The sequence below is a fragment of the Syngnathoides biaculeatus genome, chromosome 20, assembly GCF_019802595.1.
Source record: "Syngnathoides biaculeatus isolate LvHL_M chromosome 20, ASM1980259v1, whole genome shotgun sequence".
NCBI classification, from domain to species: Eukaryota; Metazoa; Chordata; class Actinopteri; order Syngnathiformes; family Syngnathidae; genus Syngnathoides; species Syngnathoides biaculeatus.
Genome location: NC_084659.1, coordinates 16,023,429 through 16,044,503, shown reverse-complemented (window position 1 = coordinate 16,044,503; position 21,075 = coordinate 16,023,429). Strand labels below are relative to the sequence as shown.

At 41.8% G+C, this 21,075-nt stretch overlaps 1 protein-coding gene and 5 non-coding genes across 6 annotated transcripts; 4 read left to right on the top strand and 2 right to left on the bottom strand.

The window, feature by feature from the left end:
• Window positions 1-855: 855 nt before the first annotated feature.
• Window positions 856-927, top strand: trnaw-cca (transfer RNA tryptophan (anticodon CCA)). Its single transcript has one exon. It is a non-coding gene; the product is annotated as a tRNA-Trp (tRNA).
• A 330-nt stretch (window positions 928-1,257) lies between these two features.
• trnac-gca (transfer RNA cysteine (anticodon GCA)) lies at window positions 1,258-1,329 on the top strand. The gene has a single exon. It is a non-coding gene; the product is annotated as a tRNA-Cys (tRNA).
• A 3,726-nt stretch (window positions 1,330-5,055) lies between these two features.
• Window positions 5,056-5,128, top strand: trnar-acg (transfer RNA arginine (anticodon ACG)). The gene has a single exon. It is a non-coding gene; the product is annotated as a tRNA-Arg (tRNA).
• A 547-nt stretch (window positions 5,129-5,675) lies between these two features.
• trnah-gug (transfer RNA histidin (anticodon GUG)) lies at window positions 5,676-5,747 on the bottom strand. Its single transcript has one exon. It is a non-coding gene; the product is annotated as a tRNA-His (tRNA).
• Window positions 5,748-7,443: 1,696 nt separating this feature from the next.
• trnap-ugg (transfer RNA proline (anticodon UGG)) lies at window positions 7,444-7,515 on the top strand. The gene has a single exon. It is a non-coding gene; the product is annotated as a tRNA-Pro (tRNA).
• Window positions 7,516-12,024: 4,509 nt separating this feature from the next.
• On the bottom strand, window positions 12,025-21,014 carry LOC133493510 (anoctamin-10-like). Its single transcript, XM_061806945.1, has 7 exons — window positions 20,871-21,014; window positions 20,716-20,790; window positions 20,476-20,640; window positions 16,047-16,238; window positions 15,837-15,974; window positions 15,631-15,747; window positions 12,025-13,440 (listed from the first exon to the last, which is right to left on the bottom strand). The coding sequence occupies exons 1-7, from the start codon at window positions 20,991-20,993 to the stop codon at window positions 13,399-13,401; spliced, it is 852 nt and encodes a 283-aa protein (XP_061662929.1). The 5' UTR covers window positions 20,994-21,014; the 3' UTR covers window positions 12,025-13,398.
• Between the last annotated feature and the right edge of the window lie 61 nt (window positions 21,015-21,075).

Genomic DNA, 21,075 nt, shown 5'->3' with positions numbered 1-21,075 from the left:
TCTTCAATTGGTGTTTTCTTCTCATGTTTGATTGTCTGGTACGGTCGCTGAATTGTGTTGTATCGCCTTGATGCTGCCGTATTTATATTTATATTTGCTGCATTTTATCATGCAAATATACAGTAGCAGTAAGGCTAAAATGTATTTGTTGATACTGCATTGTAACAGGCAGATCTTCTCCCAGAGCGAAGCACTGACCTGGAATGATCTCAAACCAAAGTCTTATGATTGCGTTGTTGGCAGGTTTCAAAACTGCACAGGGAGACCCCAATGGATTTTAAGTCCATCGCCTCAACCACTCAGCCACAACAAGCACAGCTGTTGCTGCTTTTTTTCATTTTCTGACTTCTGCACATTTGCAAACATGCGTGACAAACTTATGGGGAACTCACGTGGTAAATAAAACGGCTTACAGTTCAAAATCAGCAAATCTAAAAGCAGGCTTCAGTGTGTGCTGAGCTGTGTTACGTTCACCATTTCTCGTTGATATACAAGCATATTCCATTGCCTTTCGTTTTCCGTGTTAGCTGAGCGACACGGCCCGCAGAATGGAGGTTGAATGCATGGAGCGTGATGGTGGCCTCAGACACTCTTCCACAAAGCCAAATCTCCATGAAGCACAGAGATGCACAACCTCCAAGTTTTGTTCAGAAATCAAGGTTTTGCTCATCACATGGGCAAAAAAAACCTCCCCTCAAAAATGGGAGAAAATTCCCCACTCCTGACTTGTAAGTCAAATACTGTGCAAGCTTTGTTGACACGGATTCACCAGTCGGGCATGTCAGTGACTTGCATTGGTTGCCAACGATATACCCTCGTTTTGAGCTTAAACCTCTCCTGAAGCTTGTTGTCACTGACTCTGTGGCGCAACGGTAGCGCGTCTGACTCCAGATCAGAAGGTTGTGTGTTCAAATCACATCAGGGTCATTTGTTTGGCAATCTGATGGATATCAAAGGTTCAGCTTTAAATTCACATCCCATTCCACTGGAAAAGACATATCATGGGTTTGGAGCTGACTCCTCGAGCATTTGTATGACTTCAGCTTTTGTCAGGAATGTTTCATTTGTCAATGAGGTGTAAACTCGAAGTTATTGGGTGAAAATCCAAATGTCCACTTGTTCTAAGTTTGTCATCCTTCAAAATTTCACCATTGATGTTTGTATTCATGTAACAGTTCTCAATCATTCACATTTCACAACTGGAACGAATGATGAATATTGAATTGTCTACAGAACTAAGAGGTGGTTGCAAGACATGGGGGTATAGCTCAGTGGTAGAGCATTTGACTGCAGATCAAGAGGTCTCCAGTTCAACTCTGGATACCCCCTTCCTGCTGTTTTCTTCAGAGACTGCCTGAATTGAGGGGTTTGATCATCTCATGAGTAAAAAAAAGCCTCCCCTCAAAGATGGGAGAAAATTGCCCACTCCTGACTTGAATGACAAATACAGTGCAAGCTTTTTTTGACACTGATTCACTGGTCAGGCAAGTCAGAGACTTGGTTGCCAATTATATACCCTCCTATTGAGGTTATGTAATGGTGTGATGCTGTTGTGCTATAATAGGAACAGGATGTAGACTTTTATTTTGATTTCACTTTTATTTTGAAATCCAGCACTTTCTCTGTCATTGATACTTTTTCGTTCTTTTCAACGTTATTGTGTGTTTAAAAATGTTTATTGTCGGTGGGAAAATGCCGTTGAATTGTTGGTGGAAGATCTGAGAAACACAGGAAGTAGGCTGCGTGCTTTATTTTGAAGCCACACTTAATGTGTGCCGGGAAGAAATACTTTCTCTTGTTTGTGAGATTCCTGGTGGAAGGCACACATTTTGTTCTCCTTCACCCGTTTTCATTGTCTTGTTGTAGAATGTGAATATCACTTAGTTTAAAACGTTTGCAAAGCGAGTGTCGTCACAGAGGCACAGTGTTGAATGTGTTTCATTCATTTCAAACATAAACTCGCGAGCTGGAGAAGTGGAGACGTTGTCGAGGTCCGTGTGCGTCGTTGGGCGACCATTTATATTGTGCGGTGTGAATGAGAGTTACCAGAAGCTGCATGGTGACCGTGTTCTTGATCTTGCAGAGTTTTGACAGTAATTGTGAAGAGAAATCTATGAACATCCGTGAATGTCTCCTTTATAATACAGCTATGTGAGTTGATGCAAGTTTTTTTTAAATATTCTTTTCATCTGTTCCAATGTGATATATTTGCTCTTGTTTGTGAGATTCCTGAGTGGAAGAGTTTTGAGAGTAATTGTTTCCTGTTATAAGATCCCCAGAAAAAAAATAATAAATTGAGAACCCCCTCTCCCAGAGCCCCCCAGATTACACCTCGATGAAACATTGTATATAAAAGATAATCTAATGTAATCCTAATAAAACATTAAGGAAACTACAAAAGAAAGAAATATTGCTCAATTTACAATAAATAATCCATGAATTGTTTGGTATTCATTTTCACTCGGGCGGTGCTAAAAAGCTGCATGTGACACGAGAGCCACGGGTCGTCCAATCCTGGTCGAGTGGCGTGATTAAAAAAAAAATGTCAACAGGTACATCTTGTGGCTGGATAGTCGAGGCGGGGGCATGCTTCTTGCTTAGGGTGCGAGAGGTCCCAGGTTCAAAGACCTCAGTATCTTAAACACTATGAATGTGAAATAGAATGTGATGACTTAAAATTGAAAAATATAGATTTCTGTTACAGGATGGTGTGTAAAGTACCACAAACCAGAAAAGTCAGACATTTGGATTCACATGAGTATGAAATGGATTCCCTCAGGAAAATAAAATTTGCCACAACTGCCAGAGGGCAAACATGCAGTAGGGAGCAGGTGCGTTTACACAATTAAATAAAAACCAGACAAGAATGAAAGTCACTGATGGTGTCATGGTACGCACACCTGACTTTGTTGTGGGCAGCGTAGGTTTGAGTCCTGCTCAGTGATGGTGTCAATTATGTCCCCTGTGACTGACTGCCAACCAGCTCATAGTGTGCGCCGTCTTTTGTGTGGTGTGAGCTGGGATGGGCTCCAGCACTCCTGTGACCGTTTTGTGGATAAGTGGCTTAGAAAATGAATGGATCATTTATACACATAATTGGGAGTGCAACACCGGAATTACTTTTATTTTCATACATGCACACTTTTTCACCCCATTCAGAGTGAGAGCATACACAATGACTACAACGACTATGAAGAATAAGCCCACAATGCCTTGCACATTGAACATGCCAGTAAAGTGTATCCTTTTCTTGGGCAACGGAAGCTGATATTCTCCCTGGGGGCCCAGAGGTTCAGAACCACAGACGAAAAAGAGTTTGCATGATCTCTGCATGGGTTTTCTCTGGCCACTCTGGTTTCCTTCCATGCCATGAAAACATCAATGGTAGATTGAAGAGTTATCATCACCATCATCATCATCATCATTATCTACCCTTCTTCCCTTTTTAAGTTGTTGCTGATTTATTTACAAAAGATTAAAACACTTAAACCGGGAATGAAAAGAGAGTGTAAATGAAATGGGCAGTGCTGTACATGAATGGCTTTTATGCTGAAACCGGAAAAGAAAGATTAGCGAGAAAATATTCAACTAAGTTCCTTAAACGCTGAAAGAGAAATGGACACAATTTTGAAATGATCCTACTTTGTTCCCTGCCTGACGATGGCAGTTGGGGGTCTGCAGGGTGGGACTTGAGATGTGAAGTGAGGCCTGCAGCCAGACTCTCTCTAGTGCAAGAGGACCAGGAAACCGAGAGAAAGGAAAGGAAAAGCAAACTGAGTGGCCAGGCAGCTTTTTGCCACTAATATTTTGTTGTTTTTGTGTCTCAACACTAATTCCTCTAGAATGTTGTTTTGATTTCTGTTTTTCGCTTGAACTTAAATTTCCAAGGAAAGTCAGATCTGAATGAGAAAACAAGGATTTTTTTCTGAAATAGAGTTTCATGTATGTTTTTTTTTTTTTGCAGTCAAACAACATGGTGGTTACCAATGTAGCGGTTATCTCGTTTGCCTGGTCCTTCCTTCCTTCTTTTCTTGCTTCCTTCATTCATTCATTGCTTCGTCCAATACTTGTTTGCTTTCTTCCTTCCTTCTTTCCTTTCCTTACTTGTTCCAATGTTTTTTGCTTCTTTCCTTCCAACCTCTTTCCCCAACATTTTATCCTTGTTTTTCTTCCTCAATACATTCTTTGCTTCCTTCCTTATGTCTTTCCTTTCTTCCTTCCCTGTTTTTCCTCTCTTCATCATTTCCTGTTCCCTTCCTTCCTCATTTTGTTGTGTGTTCCCTCCTTTTTTTCTTCCTTCCGACAACAGCTCCCTTACAAGCAAGCAACAAAAGGACACCTGTTTCCACCCGGTCTCGAACCTGGGACTTTTCGTGTGTTAGGCGAATGTGATAACCACTTCACTATGTCCACTTTCACGTCGTTATAAAAAACATGTGACTTTTGTTTACGTCACCATATTGCCAGTAAAACAAAGCATTGTTCAATGCTAAGTCCGTTGAGACAAAACAAAAATACATCTTATAGTTTGTCCGAGACCGTTAAACATTTAGAAGGTGATAATAAATGAAGGTACATGGAAACATTAGAGACACTTGGCATAGAGTATCCATACATAATTCTGAAGTCGATGTTTTTGCCAGTAAAACAGGTTAATCCACAGAATTGTCAATCTTGATCATCACTTGACTAAACAAGAGAATTTAGGAATTTGCCTGTCACGACCCGGAGACGAACTTGGCCTGTGCCAATGAAATCACCGCATTCTCACAACTAGACGATCTGATTTGGCATTCCCGAGATCGGGTCAGTCCTGGATCGTTAAGCATTCTCACTGCAGCCAACAGCTTTATACGTCCAACTTTCGTGGCAGTTTCCACAAAGCTTTGATCACGTAGTGGTTAGTGCTCTGCTTTGTTGCCACGCAATCTTTGTTCAATTCCAGGTCACAGCAGGTATCAAGCCCCTCAGTCGCCTTTTTTGATGCTGTTATTTGGCGGCTGTAGGACAGTGAAAATTGTATACATGGGTTTGCAGAAGGTGCAGTTTTCTGAAGGGCTAGTGGTGCAATGGATAACGCGTCTGACTACGGATCAGAAGATTCTAGGTTCAACTCCTAGCTAGCTCGGTTGTGTATTTTGCATGTGGTATCAAAGCCAGTTCAGAATGATGTTTTTGGTATGTTCACCTGAAATGTCTTCTTTGAAGGTTGGATCACAAATGTATATATTTTACTTGATACCTCGAGAACTCCTTCATCAACCACATCTGCTATTTTAAAGTAATTATGTTGCAGAGATGCATCAATTGAATCATGAAATATGTCTTTATGCAGCAAACGACCTCACACAGGTGCATCTGATTCAGGATAATATATGGAGTGGAAGTGGACTTTTAAAGGCGGCCAAACAGGTCTTTGAGAGTCAGATTTCTAGCTGATAGACAGGTGTTCAAATACCTATTTGCCTGTATCACACAAATAAAAAACATACACACGTTTTTTACAATGGATTTCAGTGTTGAAAAAATTCCATGCTAGAATTTTGAATTCGTACTGTGATGGCAATTAATTACTTCCATAATTGTCTTCAGTTCATTTATTTTTGTAATTCTAAAGGGATTCATGCAAATATCAACCATAAGGACTAAAAAAATTAGCTTCACAGATTCATCCCTGCCGTGACCCGGATTCAAACCGGGGTTGCTGCGGCCACAACGCAGAGTACTAACCACTATACGATCACGGCTGTTGAAGGCTGCCAAGGTTGTCTTTCTAAATATGTCACCATGGCAACAAGGCTGAACCCCTGCAGGATGCTCAGCGAGCACCAGTGAAACTGAAAGATTTGATCTGCATTATCATAATCAAGTGAATCATCTCAACATTTTACTGCATTCCTAAATATATTCATTAATATTTGATCCAGAATACCATCCCAACCGCTTTTGGATAGTGATGAAAAGCAACATTCATGTCACTCCCCACATCATCATATTGTTTTATTTCATAAATAAACATTGAAACTCTAATTTATGAACAATTAGATTAATGAGTATATTCTTCAATTAAATATTAACTGTAATAACTGTCTTGTGACTTCAATAATGTTCGTAACAAAATTTAAAAAGTATGGAAATTCAGACAAATATGTATGAATTGGGCGGCACGGTGAGCACCGCTGTAAAACGTTGGCCTCACATTTCCGAGGACCAGGGTTCAATCCCAGCCTCGCCTGTGTGGAGTTTGCATGTTCTTCCCGTGCATGTGTAGGTTTTTCTTTCCTGGCACTCCAGTTTCCTCCCATATTCCCAAAACATGCAACATTAATGTTTCCTCAAGGTCTGATTGTGACTGTTTGTCTCCATGTGCCCTGCGATTGGCAAGCAACCAGTTCAGTGTGTTCCAGGCTCCATTTCAGAGTTTGAAGTCCCCGTGCTGAAACCAGGGATTGAACCAGGGCCGTTTAGATCTTCAGTCTAACGAAATCCCAGCTGAGCTATTTTAGCTTCACGTCTTAAGACCCATTGCCTTGATGCAACTCCATCAAAAGGCCTAAAAATCCAAAGCGGTGAATATGACAGATGAAAGAACAACAACAGCCCATTTACCAAACCTTTCTATCATAGGGCACAACATGAGGTGCAATCACAACAACGCGAGCAGAACTGGTTTAACTCAGGACCCTCAGATCTTGACCTTTTACTTTTGACTGGTTGCAATTCATTTAAAGAGCCGACACAGAAACACTGTAGGACACAACCAGTGGTGTAATAAGTGCCAGAAAAACACACAGCTGTGTATTACATGCCAACATTTGAACAATAGAGGATCCTACAAGCTGTGATTGGCTGGCAAACGGTTCAGCATGTACCCTGCCTCCTGCCTGACAATCGCTGAGAGAGGCTCCAACACTCATGCGCCCTTTGTGAGGATAACCATCTCAGATAAGAGACACCCAGGCCCTCAATAACCCCAAGTGACCTCAATGCCTCCTGCTGGTGCTAATACTAACAACAATAATCATTATAAACAAAAAGATTAACACTTATCCCGAGGTTGAGGTGGACGGGCCTGAGAGGACCAGAAAACAGAGAGAAAGAAGAAAAGCAAACTGAGAATGCAAGCAGCTGTTTTTCAGGGCTTTTCATCAAAGGTTTCGTTTTACTTATCTTAAAACTAATTGTGTGAAAGTTGTTTTGATTTCAGCTTTATGCACTGACTGAAATTGATGGCCGTGGGCCAATGGTTTCGTCCGCTGCCACCATGGGAATACCAAGAACGTCAGGGGAAGGAGTGACAAAGGTGTTGTGGTTTCACGGTGATTGCCGGAGATGAAGAGCGGGATCGGCAGTGTTTGGTGGGTGACAGAGGAGAGAGGAGATGTTCAGGGCCGTGAAGTTTTACGGAGATGGGAGTGGCTGGGGGCACACATCCACCCGTGTGGTTCGTTGGTCTAGAGGTATGATTCTCGCTTTGGGTGCGAGAGGTCCCGGGTTCGACTCCTGGACGAGCCCTGAGTGTGCTGTGTGTCGTTGCTGTTCTAGTATGCTGTAATGTTTTACCTTGCTGTCTTTCTCAAGGTGGCCTGTGTAGAAACTCAAGGGTTCATTCTTGTTTAGGGTGGCAGCCAAGTGATCATTGAGTTATGAAGTCATTTGCTCCTCTGTGTTGGTTGTTCTTCTTGTGGAACACTTCTCAAGGAGAGGAGCACTGAAAGAGGTCCAAGGGTTGAAATTCCCAACAAGCTCTCTTTGGAAATGTCAACAGCCAGGAATCCTTTGCCGTCATCACACAGTGGCCAGTATGACAAGTGATCATCTTTTTCATTTCTGTGGGCCTTGTTCTTGCGGTATGCTTCTCGATTACGTGTGACCTTGAGAAGTCCAGTTTTCAAGTCCCAGAAAACCCCTTTTTCCCAAATTTCCATTCGCTGACAAGGGTTCTGTCAGCTTCACTTTTTGCAGTGAGAAACACTCACAATCTTCGATGTCCTTCCACACGTCAGCGATGGCTTCACAGTGCCGTGTCACTGCACTCATTTACAGCTACAGAGATTCTATTGAAGATAATATTCCCGCCTTATGTTTAAAAGATTGGAACAACGAGTCAACTAAGCCTCTTTTATGTAGATGTGACGAACCCGGAAACGATGGTGGCGGCTTTCGCTATTCAACTATATTGTGTGAAAAGTGACTGCTGTGCAGCCAATTGGGATTTGAGTTCGTTCACTTTCCTCATTCTCAGCTTGCTTTTCGGCGGAACGTATTTTCCATAAACAATTCGAAGATGCCGTTCCACAATTCACTTCACTGACAGATGAGGCAAATGCACTTCAACAATGACATCATGAAAGAAACGTCCGCCTCACATTCCGTATGAAAGTGATCCGCTTTTGCATTCTTTACGGCAGCATCCATACTCATGTTTGAGAAGATTTCTTAAGTGAGGGCTGAAAATAGGGCGGGACTCGCTGACAGCGTGTTTTCCTGTACTGTCGTTGTTTACACATGCACGGTGAGCTAAAGTTAAAAAAAAAAAAAGTACAACTGATAGTTTTTTTTTTCTCGGCATGCCGTCACGATCAAGCACAACTGCCTTGTGACTGACTGCAAAGTATTAACCTTTTTGACACATCATGCATCATGTGACATTTGGAAATTGTCAAGGAAAACCTATTATAGGAGTTCGTCAGGGATTTGAAACCAGGACCCTCTCGACCAAACCGACCGGAATCTCTCTGCACCCTAATCAGATCTAAATAACCCGAGACCAGGAGGACACAACCCACATTTCTTGATCTTTTTCGCGCCGCTCTTGTGGCTTGCTCGAGCTTTTTCAAAAATGGATGAAATTGGAAAAAGATGGGGGAGGAAGATAAATTTTTGATTTAATAGTTTCTAATATGGTGTTTCTGTGAGATGTGAAATAATTAAACAAATTATTATATTCATTCCCAATTCCATTCCCAACCTGATGGTGACGGTTGAGGTCTGCAGGATGGAACTTGAGATGTGAGGTGGGGGCCCTAAGAGGTGAGGTAAGCACCCAGACATTCTCAGTGCAAGAGGACCAAGAAGAGAGAAAACCTCGGCATGTGGCATATGTTTGCCAAGGCTTTTCATCAATTATTATTTTTTTTTAATCTTAACACTAATTGCCTGATAATGTTTTTGGTGATTTCAACAACTTTTTTACATCGACCCAATTATGGGCCTGGACCAATGTTTTAGCTGGATTAGCCTGGACTGTCCACCATGGGGAAAACAACAGTAGCCTGAAGACCCCACCCACCCACCCAACTAAACTCACTGCTGTTGTGTCCATGAGCAAGACACATACCCTGAACTGCTCCCCAGTTGCTCCAATGTGTTCCACTAACAAGTGTGTGTGTTGTGTTCACTGTGATGAGAAAAATGCAGACAACAAGTTTGTGTACATCCTTGCAGGTTCATGAAAATGAAAGATGAGTTCTTCTATTCATTGAGTCCACGTCATGAAGGGTCACACTGAAGATGATCTGTCATATCCTTCCTCCCCGGATGTGTTGGTTGAGGACTTCTGTTCTCTTTTCTTCCTGTTTTCTACCATTCCATTCATTCAGCATCCATTTTCTTTTCTTTCCATTTTTTCTTCTTTGCTTTGGTCGACCCGCTTATCCTCACAATCATCCCAAAAGGGTCCCGGGAGTGGTGGAGCCTGGATTTCAAACAGGACGGCCAGGATTGAACCCGGAAACCCATCAGAACTGTGAGGCCAATGGGCTTGCCACCCGCTGACATCCACTGTCCACACCACCCTAAACCAGTTCACTACCCTATCCAAACATCAATCTATAAATTTTATGAATCAGAGTTAGCACAGACCTGGGTAAATTCATGTCAGCATTGTAAACTGAAACTTTGTGTACCTGCCCTGTGTGTGGGCTGGTGCCATTTTGTGTGTGTGGTTGTGTGTGTGTGTGTGTGGTGTGTGGTGTGTGTGGTTGTTTGTTGTGTGTGTGTGTGTGTGACTTGTGTGTGAGGCCACACACCCCCTATCGTGTTGATCAGGACAATATGAGGAACAGAATCTGATCACGCCTGAGCAGATGGAAAAGGTGTCTTTGTCTCCTCCAGTGTGTCTTCTCTTGGTCCATTTGGTTTTCCAGGTAAAATATTTCCCACAAAGATAATTTCCATCGCTTGTTGGAGTGTTGACGTTTATGAGCTCCGGTGGTAATGCCCGTTGGTCCTGCTTCTATACAGGCCAACTGGAGATCTCCAAAGTCCGCCGCTAGCGCCGCTCCGTCACAGGCCTCAAACTGCGTGAGCGCCCTTTTCCAGCTGCCTCTGTGGAGAAAGCGTGGCCTTCAACATCCCGACAAACAATAAAGCCAAGATCCTCCCGCTGGCCCAGTACAACTGTTGCCATGTGCTCTAAATGACACACAACACGCACTCCCAGCTGTGTGAACGTGGCTACGGGACACTTTGGAGTGCAACAGAGATCACAATTTGAAGCTCCACTTTGTCTTATAGCACAGTGGCTTCACTGTAGTTCGTTATCGCCCACTTTGCTGTTCGACTTCCCAATCAAACAATGACTGTAGCAAGCACACTGTCGATGGAAGAAGGCTGTCTTGACGAAGGCTTCACAGAAAAAAAGCACTTGTTTCTTCTTCTTCCATTTCCACAACCTGCTTCTTTGGTTACAAACTTCTTAATATAAGCTCAGAGACTGTTACAATATGTTATGATATATATATATATATATATAATATATATATATATATATATATATAATATGCCTCAGACTGAGATGATTGTATCATTCTCTGTCCTCTTAATGTTCCGTCCATTGATCACTCGCCCGAATCGTTTTTGTTGTCACGTCTAGGATGCACACCACCTGGAATACCAGGAATATTTTGGTCTTCTCATCAAAACTCATCTGCTCAGACTTAAAATAAGACTCATCACCTAAAAAGTAACGCTTTAGATGATTTTTACTTGATCGAAGTAGAAAAAGATGCCAGTGGACTAAGAAAAAAAAAAACGGGTGTTTTAAGTCTAAGCGGGTAGGTTTTGATGAAATAATACCACTATTCTTGATTAGCGTTTTAAATTTTTCCAGTGAGCTTTTGGGACGTCTAGATTTGTTGTTCATTGTCTTGAGAAGCGTGTAACTTGCTGCGCATGCAGTTAGTGTTATTTATCACCAGATACCTCCTTATCGTGTCTTGTCTATTGCAGGGCACTGCTGTTCTCCTCTTGTTACCTTGATTGTACACACTACTTGCTAGCTTCCTACTGTTCATATAGTAATCGGAATTCTGTCCCATATTGGCAGGAGTCACTCCGTGAGGATTTATGTTGCCATACATATGTTTTCTATTTTCACATCCACTCATGTCTTATTTAAGGTTCAGATGATAAATGTAGATACATTTTGTAAAGTGACAAGGGCCAAAGCTGTAGAATAAGCTACTGTATTATATATATATATATATAAACACAGTATATGTCTCCCCGTAGCCTGCAGAGCAGCCTATTTATATTAATTTCTGGAGTTTAATGCCTAAATTGGGCAGGCAACGTATGATGATTCTATCAAATGGTCCCCGCTTATAGAAGGAGCGTGAAATCTGATAATGGATAGGTTTCCAATTACGCCATCTTGTGTGTCATAAAGGTCAGAGAACACAGGTGATAGGTGAAGAGTGAAGTTTTTTTCTATCCTTAGTTTATCCGATTGGTCTAAGGGTGGTGGTGACGTCATTGGAATTCTATTTATTGCTCGTATTTCAGCAGCAATGTAAGTGTAACATTTGTACCAAGAATAGAGTCTATATGGTCGTGATTATTCCTCTACAGTTACAGCCCGCCCCTCCCAGATGTTATGTTGTCTACTGCTTTCAAATTATAGGACGTAGTCTCGCTGCAGCCATGTACTTATTTTTCTGTATTTATTTATTCAAATTGATTAAATCTGTGGAACAGATAAGCTTGGTGTCATTTGTGAAGAGCAAAAAACAAAACAAAAAGTAACCTTTTTTACTCTTCTTTATTGTGATACAGCCCATGTTCATACCCACTTTTGACCAGACACCCTGACGAAATTGCAAGGACACTTAGTCTTGAAGCGCCTACTAGTGGTTAGAAGTTGAATAACTACTTTGTTTAAAACTGCTAGGTGCCATTGTTGAAGCCATTCTTTGGAAGAAGAATACACATTGTATGATTTGCCACATTCAATCTCCCAGCACTAAAGCGTGAACAGCACAAAGTAGAAGATGAATCAGTAGTAATACTGCTGAGTTAAGCAGTCACTAGAGGCACAATACAAAATAAGTGCATAAAAGCGCTACAACTGATGAACAAAAGCACATATAATTGCAAAGTACAAGACGTGGTCTGTTAGTTTAGTTTATGCTTGTTACTTTCAACAATAACTTTTTTTTTTCTATTTTTATATTGGCAGCATCATTATCTGCTTTTTGTAATTTCAGGGGAATTTTTACCAAATCATGTTGCGTGTATTGCTGAGCTATTATCTCCTCTATAGTGCGATCTGAAAATCACTGCCAAAATCCAGAAAACACATTCTGTTGTGATTATTACAAAAATCCTAGATGATATCTAGGTTACAATTTAAAAAAAAAAAAAAGAGTTTTTGAAGTAAACTGCTGTTTATGGTGACATTTACCTTTCGTCACTCACTGTAGCTTCGATCATTTTGGACAACATGCGAAACAAAAATCTCGTCAAGAAAACAGTGTCAGCATGGTAATAAATATTTCGCCTCTCTCTGACCTTTCAACCTATATAATGTAAACCTTATTTTAAAGGCATTTCCTATGCAGCAAATAGTAAATACATTCAGTTTGCACATTGACCCTCTAAAGTCTGAATTGTACTTTTAGTGTATGTGTGATGTGGAAGTGCAACTTCCAGAGTGGACATTGTTGAAGCACCATGTGGGGTAAAAGCAACAAACTTGGTGGAATTAAAGCTGCCAGTTGGGACTTTGAAGACAAATTTAAGTGGTGCTCTTAGGCCTTAGAATATCAAGCGACAAGGGGCCTTTCCTGTTCAAAACGACTTTGCTTTTGGAACTTTTTTTTGTCTTATATTCATCCCTTTCCGTACATATACTTCATTGCTATAATTCACCCTTTGACCTTCTACTTTGCAGTTTGTCTTCCTTTTTAGTCACATTGGATATTATTTTGTTCATCGAAGGCTCATATATTTCTCTGGTATGAATTTGATATAAAATCCCCCCAGCCCCCATTTCACTAAAATACCAGCATGTGACTTGTCTCCAAAGTGTAAAATCCCACCTTTAAAAATACCTATGACGTATGCACAGAAACATGCCAATAAAACTCAAATTTGTTTTTCTTGGGTGTCGCTACCTCACACATTGAAAGAGATTTGGGCCTCCTCAGATGGCAAGTTCTGGAAGAGAAAGGGGAAAAAATGAGTTTTACAGGCTGAAATAAAAACACAAGAAAGATCAACACCGACTTTTAACACAAACAACATTGACTATTTTTACACACCTTTTACTTACCTTAAAAGTTTTAATATAAGAGCTTCGCACTTTGGAATTGTTGTTATTTTCATTTACAGGGTCTCAGTCCCAATCACATGAATAATCACTGTGGTATCACACTAGCAATGGCTAATTTTCCGTGCTCAGAAAAGGGAAAAAGGCCAAATGATGAAACAGAAGAAGAGCTGATAATTTCCAAGAAAAAGAAAGCAGCAATTAAGAGACTATCTGAACATTCCACCTTGAAATCCAAGGTTTACCACTAACACGAAGCCCACCTTGTGTAATAAGTGATGACAGGCTCCCAAATGGGGCGATGAAACCTTCAAAACTGCCCAAAAAAGTAATTGTGCCTAATTTCCAATATCCTGTTTTTATCTAATCGGATTTTCTGCAAATGACTGCAACCAAAACAGAGTAAGGAGTGAAACTTTACCTTCTATTACTTAAGATTGGAGCGGCTGGTTGAAGACAAACAATGACTGAGCTCCCACTACATACAGTAGTACAACAACTGCATACAGTATAATGGTGAGTTGTATTTTATTTAATACCTGCCCAAAGATAGCCGGGATAGACTCCAACGCTCCCTCCACCCTTGTGAGGATAAGATGTTCAGAAAATGGATGGAGGTTTTTATGCCCGCCTGCCAAAAGTTGTCTTTGTATTTCTCTTCTCATCATTCTGATAAAGTTTGTCCAAAGAATCTGATTCCAGAGGCTTTCTGGCCAAGTTTAATTATGATTTCGTGTTGGCTTTCATGAACAAACGCTCACAGTGCTTAGTTTGCGCCGCAGATCTCTGAACATTGTCCATAAAATACTCTGGGCCGTGATGTAATAAAGGCTGTTTGATTTAGTCGACCTGGGACTACATCTATTTTAACACCAAGTGACAGCACAGCTCAGGAGTGAAGTACATCTTCTGCAGAGTCAAGCACTCTGATCGGGGATTCTACTGGAATTACTATTCAGCCATCGGCTTCAAGGAGGCATAATTGGCCAGGGGTGAGATCCTGGGTGGGAATTATGTAAGAGTGCTTGATTGTAGACGTTGACAATATGCCAACCCTTTCATGAGTAATCTGGATTCCAAAATTGTGTGTGTGTGTGTGTGTGTGTGTGGGGGGGGGGGGGGGTTTCAACCAATTGCCCAATTTGATTTGACCAGATCTGTGATTTAGACATAACTTTTGCATATTTGTGGTGTCATTTATTTCTTTTCATCCTAACAACAACCTCCTTCACTTGCACTGATATCTCCTTGTGCTCTCTATTATTAGCTCCAGTCACACGGCTGACAAAGGCCAATTTGGTAATCTCCTGATAAAGGAAATCAACTACAGACTTCAATCTGGATCTTTTGTCTGGAAGTAACAAGGGAATGGACCACGGTTAACCTTCATCCAGCCATCCATTTTCCGAGCTACTTATCCACACAAGGGTCGCTGGGGTACTGGAACCTATCCTAGGTAACTTCAGGCAAAGGGTGAACTACACCTTGAATTGGTCTCCTGTCAGGCACACGGCACATATAGACAGCATCACTGAGTGGGAACTGAACCCAAGCTGCCTGCACCAAAGTCAGGCAATTGTACCACACTGCACCATCAGTGACTTTTTCATGATCAAACTCTTGGGAGTCAATTGTCAAAATATTTTTGAGATTCCGAAAATGGAGCTCATCACCCTAAAATGACGAATTTTAAATAATGGTAAACAACATTTTTTTTTTTAACAATTTTTCAAATTAAAACTGGAAGCCCACCCACACTTAATCAGACCTTGATTTTGGGGCATCACTCTTTTTGCAGGGATATCGATTGAGATTTGTCATTTTCTCCCTACCCTGGTTGACTTTGGGTTTCAATCTGGACTGGTCACCAGTCACAGGACACACATGAACAGCCATTCAGCCTCACATTCACACCTACGGAAAATTTAGTCTTCAATTCACCAAATTTGGATTGCGGAAGGAGACCAGAGATTTGAATGCTAGACCACAGAACTGTGAGGCAAACGTGCTCCCGCCATGTTCATTGTGCTGCCCTGTACTAGCAGACGTGCTTGTAAATATAAGGCGAACATGTCAACCTGCTGTCTTAAAGCCTGCATGGATGTGTACTGCATGTGGGCTCTCTTCTTCCTGATCCAGTCTGGTTCATCTGGAATCAGGGCTGCAACAATCACCTTGACGATGATAAGAACATGCTGCAAAAAAAAAAAACAATTGAAGAAAATCAGTTAAAAATAAGAAGCACCCAAGCCGTGAGTCTCTTACGCATGAGGATCCTTCAGACCTCGGCCGTAATAGCCATCAGCACAATGTTGGTGCTGCTCATGTGGCCCTCGTCATGCAACCTTTGCAACTGTGGCGACAGTGTCAGCAGCCAGCAGTTCGACATGACCGCGACGAAACTCAGGACCTCAAAAGCAATCTGAAGGACCAGACAAAGACATCAGTTGTCTCCTCACAATTGCGCAAGTGGTGTGCTGTGCACTCTGCTGACCTGCCATACACCCATGTTGGCCACAGGGGCGGAGAAGGACTTGCGGAAGAGTTTGCAGACTTTGTAGGCGTCAGAGCGGATCTCTGTCACGTTGTTGATGAGCAGCAGCACAGCCGTCAGAGGGTAGACACACGAGAAAAGACTCAGATAGCCAAACTGGACCAGGAGCTCAATGTACTCTGCGAACAGGCCCTGGTGTAAAACGCAAAGTCGTCAAAGACTCTCAAGCTACGAAAGCTCATATATATGAGTACATGCTTCAGTGTCTGAAATGTATTTTATATTTAACAGTGAGTAAAAAAAGAAAGTGTAGAAATAAACATTTTTATAGTGTTGAGTGTGACTCTCGAGTTCCTTGAGCTTGTCACATGCCAATTGAATTATCGGCCTTTTGGGCAAACAACTCTGCTTGACACTGGAAGAAATAGCCATTTTGATCCCCCACTGATTTTGTAAGTTGATCCACTAACAAAGACATGAACGGTCTATAATTTGGAATGGTAGGCGTAAAGGAGAGACAAATGATCAAAACGAAAACAGAAAACCACATCAAACAAAAAATTGTGACTCATTGAGTGAAATAAGTATTTCAGCCCCTCGCGAAATATAACTTGGTACTTGGTGGAGATTCTTGTAGTTGATCAGCAGGTTTGTACACATCTCAGGAGGAGCTTTGGACCACTCCTCTTTGCAGTGAGGCCACCTCTTGGTAACTCAAAGCTTCAGCTCCCTCCACTTGTCTTCTATGGGATTTAGGTCTGGAGACTGGCTAGGCCAATCCATGTCCCTAATGCACTTCTTTGGCAAACTTCACACGAGTTGGTGAGTGTGCGTTTTTTAGCTTGGGGACCTTAAAGCGCTGCAGAATTTGAATCCATTACGCCGTTGAGTGTTGCTGGTGTTTTTCTTGGTGACTGTCAGAGGTGAGTATAGCTTCGCCAAATCTTGTTCTCAAGTAAAAGTACTGTGCTTCAGAATAATGTTACAAGCAAAAGTACAAAGTAGTCATCCAAATACAAACTCAAGTATGAAAGAATTTGATGAAAAAACAACTGAAGAGTTACTTGTCAGCAACTTTTGTTTGTTTGTTTTTTTTAAATCTGAGCATTAACATAAAAAAACATATTGAACTCTACACACATCTGCCAACATTACAATTTTTAACTGGCCAAAAAACAGAAATCACACAGAAATATGAATTGCTTTAGTCACTTAAAGTGCCACTCTCATGAAATTCATGAATTTTAGTATGTTATTAATGAAAAAACGGCAGCTGACATGGACCCATGCGTTTTTTCACCACAAAACATGATTTTGACGTATACAGCTTTTTGTAACTCCCGCCATGAAAATCCTCAAAGGGATTTGTCTTGAGAAAAAGCAGGAAGTGACGTACTTGCCAGGATTGCCCTCAAGTGGACTTGTTTGTTTCTATTAGTTTTACCTCTGGGAAGGTAGCTTCTTGTTCCTTCGTGTAGCCAAAATCCTGGCTCGTTGCATTGCTGGACATTGCTTGAATACTCGGGAGGATGGTTTTACCCTTCATAAATTTGCAAGAGACCCAGTTCATTGTGAAAAATGGATTGCAGGGTGCAGAGGAGGAGAGCTTCGTAGGTTCCAAATGACTGGTAGGTGTGTATACAGCTAATAGAAAAAAATAATGGTTTGGGGCGGACCACGTAATCGGTCTCTCATAACGTAACAAAAGATCTGTGTACGTATGACAGGCGTCCTAAATGTGTCGATTTGCGAGTCGGACGGTGTCGGACACCGCCGTAAAGCCTCCCGGACGGCAGCAGCTATGAACAATGCCCTAAAGCAGCCCGGCTCGGCTCCGTGATAAGCCACCTCGGCGCCAAAAATGAGCCACACTGGCCGAGGCGCTGCACTCGCCGGTCACGGCTTCTGCAAATGCTGCGCTCCAGGCTCGCAGACGGCGGCGGCTCTAAAGAACGCTGCTGTCAATGCCACACTCAGCCGCGTGCGACGACAACGCAATAATGCGCCCCGGCTCGACGGTGTTGTTCATCGTGGATGACGGCTATGAACAAATCCCTAAAGCAGCCCAGCTCGGCTCCATGATAAGCCACCTCGGCGGTGAAAATGAGTCACACCAGCCGGCTGCGATGAGCTGCGATGGCTCATCTCTGCCGCGGAAGTGGATTGGACGGGGAGGCGGTTTGGCCGTGATCGCATATCATCTGAATATAGGTTGAAACAATAGGGTAATATTGCCCCGGTAACGTCACTCGGTTTTGTGATATCTTCTTCAAAAAGAGCTTCCATGTCAGAAAGGGCGTTTTTGTCTCCCATAGTAGGGTTTACTGCGTGTTTTCATTGGTGAATGTCCGGGGTGACGTCACGGACAGGGGATGCAGACAATATGGCGACCACTTGGATGTTGTAAAATGACACTTCTGCAACTTTGTGCATTGATGACGCGCTCTCCGCTCATACTTATTTTTTTGTATAGACATTGAAGTGAATAATGTTATATGTATTTTTCATTCCAATATCTCTTTTAGAATGTTTATAGGGATGACACTTGACCTTTAAATAACTTCATGCAGAAGCTGTTTGCTGACCAGACTTTCCTTTTTTAGAGTTTTTTGGGGGTCTATAAAGTATAGACATTTCCGTGACTGTTTTTCCCCCAGAAAAATGACTCATTTTCATTGGCTCATGAAGCCTCCATGTGCGGTCATGTGACTGCCTCACGATTACGTTGGTTGGGCACAATGGCCGCCCTATGCGCAGGTCAAAGTTGGAGTCTAAAAATAGACATGCGCACACAAGAAGGAATAAAAAAAAGTAGTAAACGGCAGTCGACCATTGTAACCAAGTAAAAGTATTGATCCTTCATCACATAAATACTCAAGTAAAAGTAAAAAGTACGTGTATTTAAAGTACTCTGACAAGCATAGTTGATTGAGAATGTGACTTGAGTAAATGTAACGCAGCAAATGTATCGCTTTTTGTGGCGTTGAGGTCCATTTTATACTGCATGCATATCAACCTCATCATATTATTACTGATTGCTCTTGCATTTCATTCTCATCATATACCCTATATATTTTTAACAAGTTAAATTTGGAATCAAAAAATCATGGGAAATAGAAACAACCAAATGTTTAAAAAATCATCAGTTTCTGTTAAGAAGGGATTTGGTGGGGATATGCTTTAAATGTCGAGAGGAAAAAAGTGAAATGATGGCACAGATTTTAATGCATACAAACACAATACTTCGGGTGAGAGGCGAGGTACACCCTAGACTGGTCGCCAACCAATCGCAGTCTTGCTTGTGCTCGACTTTTATTTAACCAGGTAAGGAAATTGAGAACAGTTTCTCAGTTTCGTATGTTCCCATCTCCTATTCACTTCTTTTTGTGTGTGTTCACAGTCAAATTGGAAAACAGAGGTGGGGAAAGCATCCCGATCTCAACATTCTACATTTATTTCCATCTGGTATTTTATAGTTATAGATAACCATAGGATAATTGATCCAGATTGCTCGCCACCGATGATATTGAAGTGGTCCTCATTTCTTGCTCGCTCGCCAGTAGTTTTTGGACATCCATCGCAAATAGAATTTTTTTTTGTTTTCCCCTCTCTCAGCATCGTGTTTGAAAGATTACATTTGCCTCCTTCCTTCCTTCCTTCCTTCCGTCCTTCCAATGCGACAACATCCACCTCCTTTAGTTACTTCTGTGGTTTCCTTTCTTTCAACCCATACACAAGACCTTTTGCCAACATAGTTTGAAGAGCCCCGTCAATATAATGAATTGTCAAGAATGAGTATACAGCATCTCTGTTGTTTTGATTAACCTGTGATGAGTTGTGCATGGTCGCAAATTGCAAAAAACTTGGAAGTTTCCTTTCTATTTATTTCTGGCCTTTTTTCCCCCCTGCAGTCAGGCCAGCCAAAAAGTGGAAGTCAAGGCAGCCACTACAATGATTTTAAGACACCTTTTTGTGTTACCCTGACACGCCGTCTCTGCACTAAGGTGCTGAGATGGCCAACTTTGAAAAATAAAACTTTCATATATTACTACAGTGAACATGAATGCCATTTTAGGCTTTTATGTATTTAGCGGTTAATCAACATGAAATGGTTCAATGTTACTGTGAATCGTTGTTTGTTTGTATGTGCACTGTGATTGGCTGACAACTTTGACACGCAAATAATGATGTGAGAGTGCTTCATTCGAGGCTCTGAGGAAAAAACCTACTGAATTGCGCAAAAATAGTTTTTGTCTACTTAGGGATCCACGTCAGGTGAAGCCAACCCTGAGGTTTGTATTTGTAACACTGCCCTGACCGCGAACAGCAGGGCAAAACAAAGCAAAATAAAACAAACCCTCTACACCAAGCAGTGAATAAAACATGGAGCAAAAACATGACTCATCTCACAGTTAAAAAATGCACTCACCGGGAACACAGGCAGTTTGATTTGATTTCTAAATTTGTCCTCCTCTGGGTCATCTTCACTCTCCGTCCTGTGGGGAGCGCTCACGAAGCGGTCCACCAGGAAGGGTACTACCACCTCAGTCACCTGGTTCACCAACTGGGTAATGAGCAGCAAAGAGGCCAGGCGCTACACCCAGACAGAAGTTATTCGCATGGGGCACCAAGACTGCACGTATGTGGCAAGTGAGTGTTGTAATGTTACCTTACGGAGCAAAGCCACATCCTGCTTGACGAATGCAATGTGGAACAGGACTGCAAAGTAGTTGAAGAATGTGAACTGAGCAAAGAGAAGAACAGCTGAGCCGTCAGACGGGTGGGCGGTGTAGATGGTGTAGAGAGAAAAAGGAAGAAACTCACCACCAAGACTTTGGCTGTTAGGTGGTTCTGGAAGGCAGACTCTTCTCTATGGTTCTCTAAAAAGGGACACATGTACAGTATGATTAAATTAGCTGGTGGTAACGTAACACAAGTCCCATTCATTTGCAGTCTGGAATAAGTTCTTTTATATAGTTACAAAATCTTGTTGTTCACAGACCAAATTCAGTCAGCGATTGGGCCACTG

Bases quoted from the DNA above. Each gene is read 5' to 3' on its own strand.
- LOC133493510 (XM_061806945.1), bottom strand. From the start codon at position 20,993: ATGAATGGGACTTGTGTTACGTTACCACCAGCTAATTTAATCATACTG. The intron at 16,239-20,475 runs GTGAGTGCATTT...GTTTTACACCAG, and splicing joins TCAAACTGCCTGTGTTCCCG to GGCCTGTTCGCAGAGTACAT. The intron at 15,748-15,836 runs GTCTGAAGGATC...TTTTTTTTGCAG, and splicing joins TGATGGCTATTACGGCCGAG to CATGTTCTTATCATCGTCAA.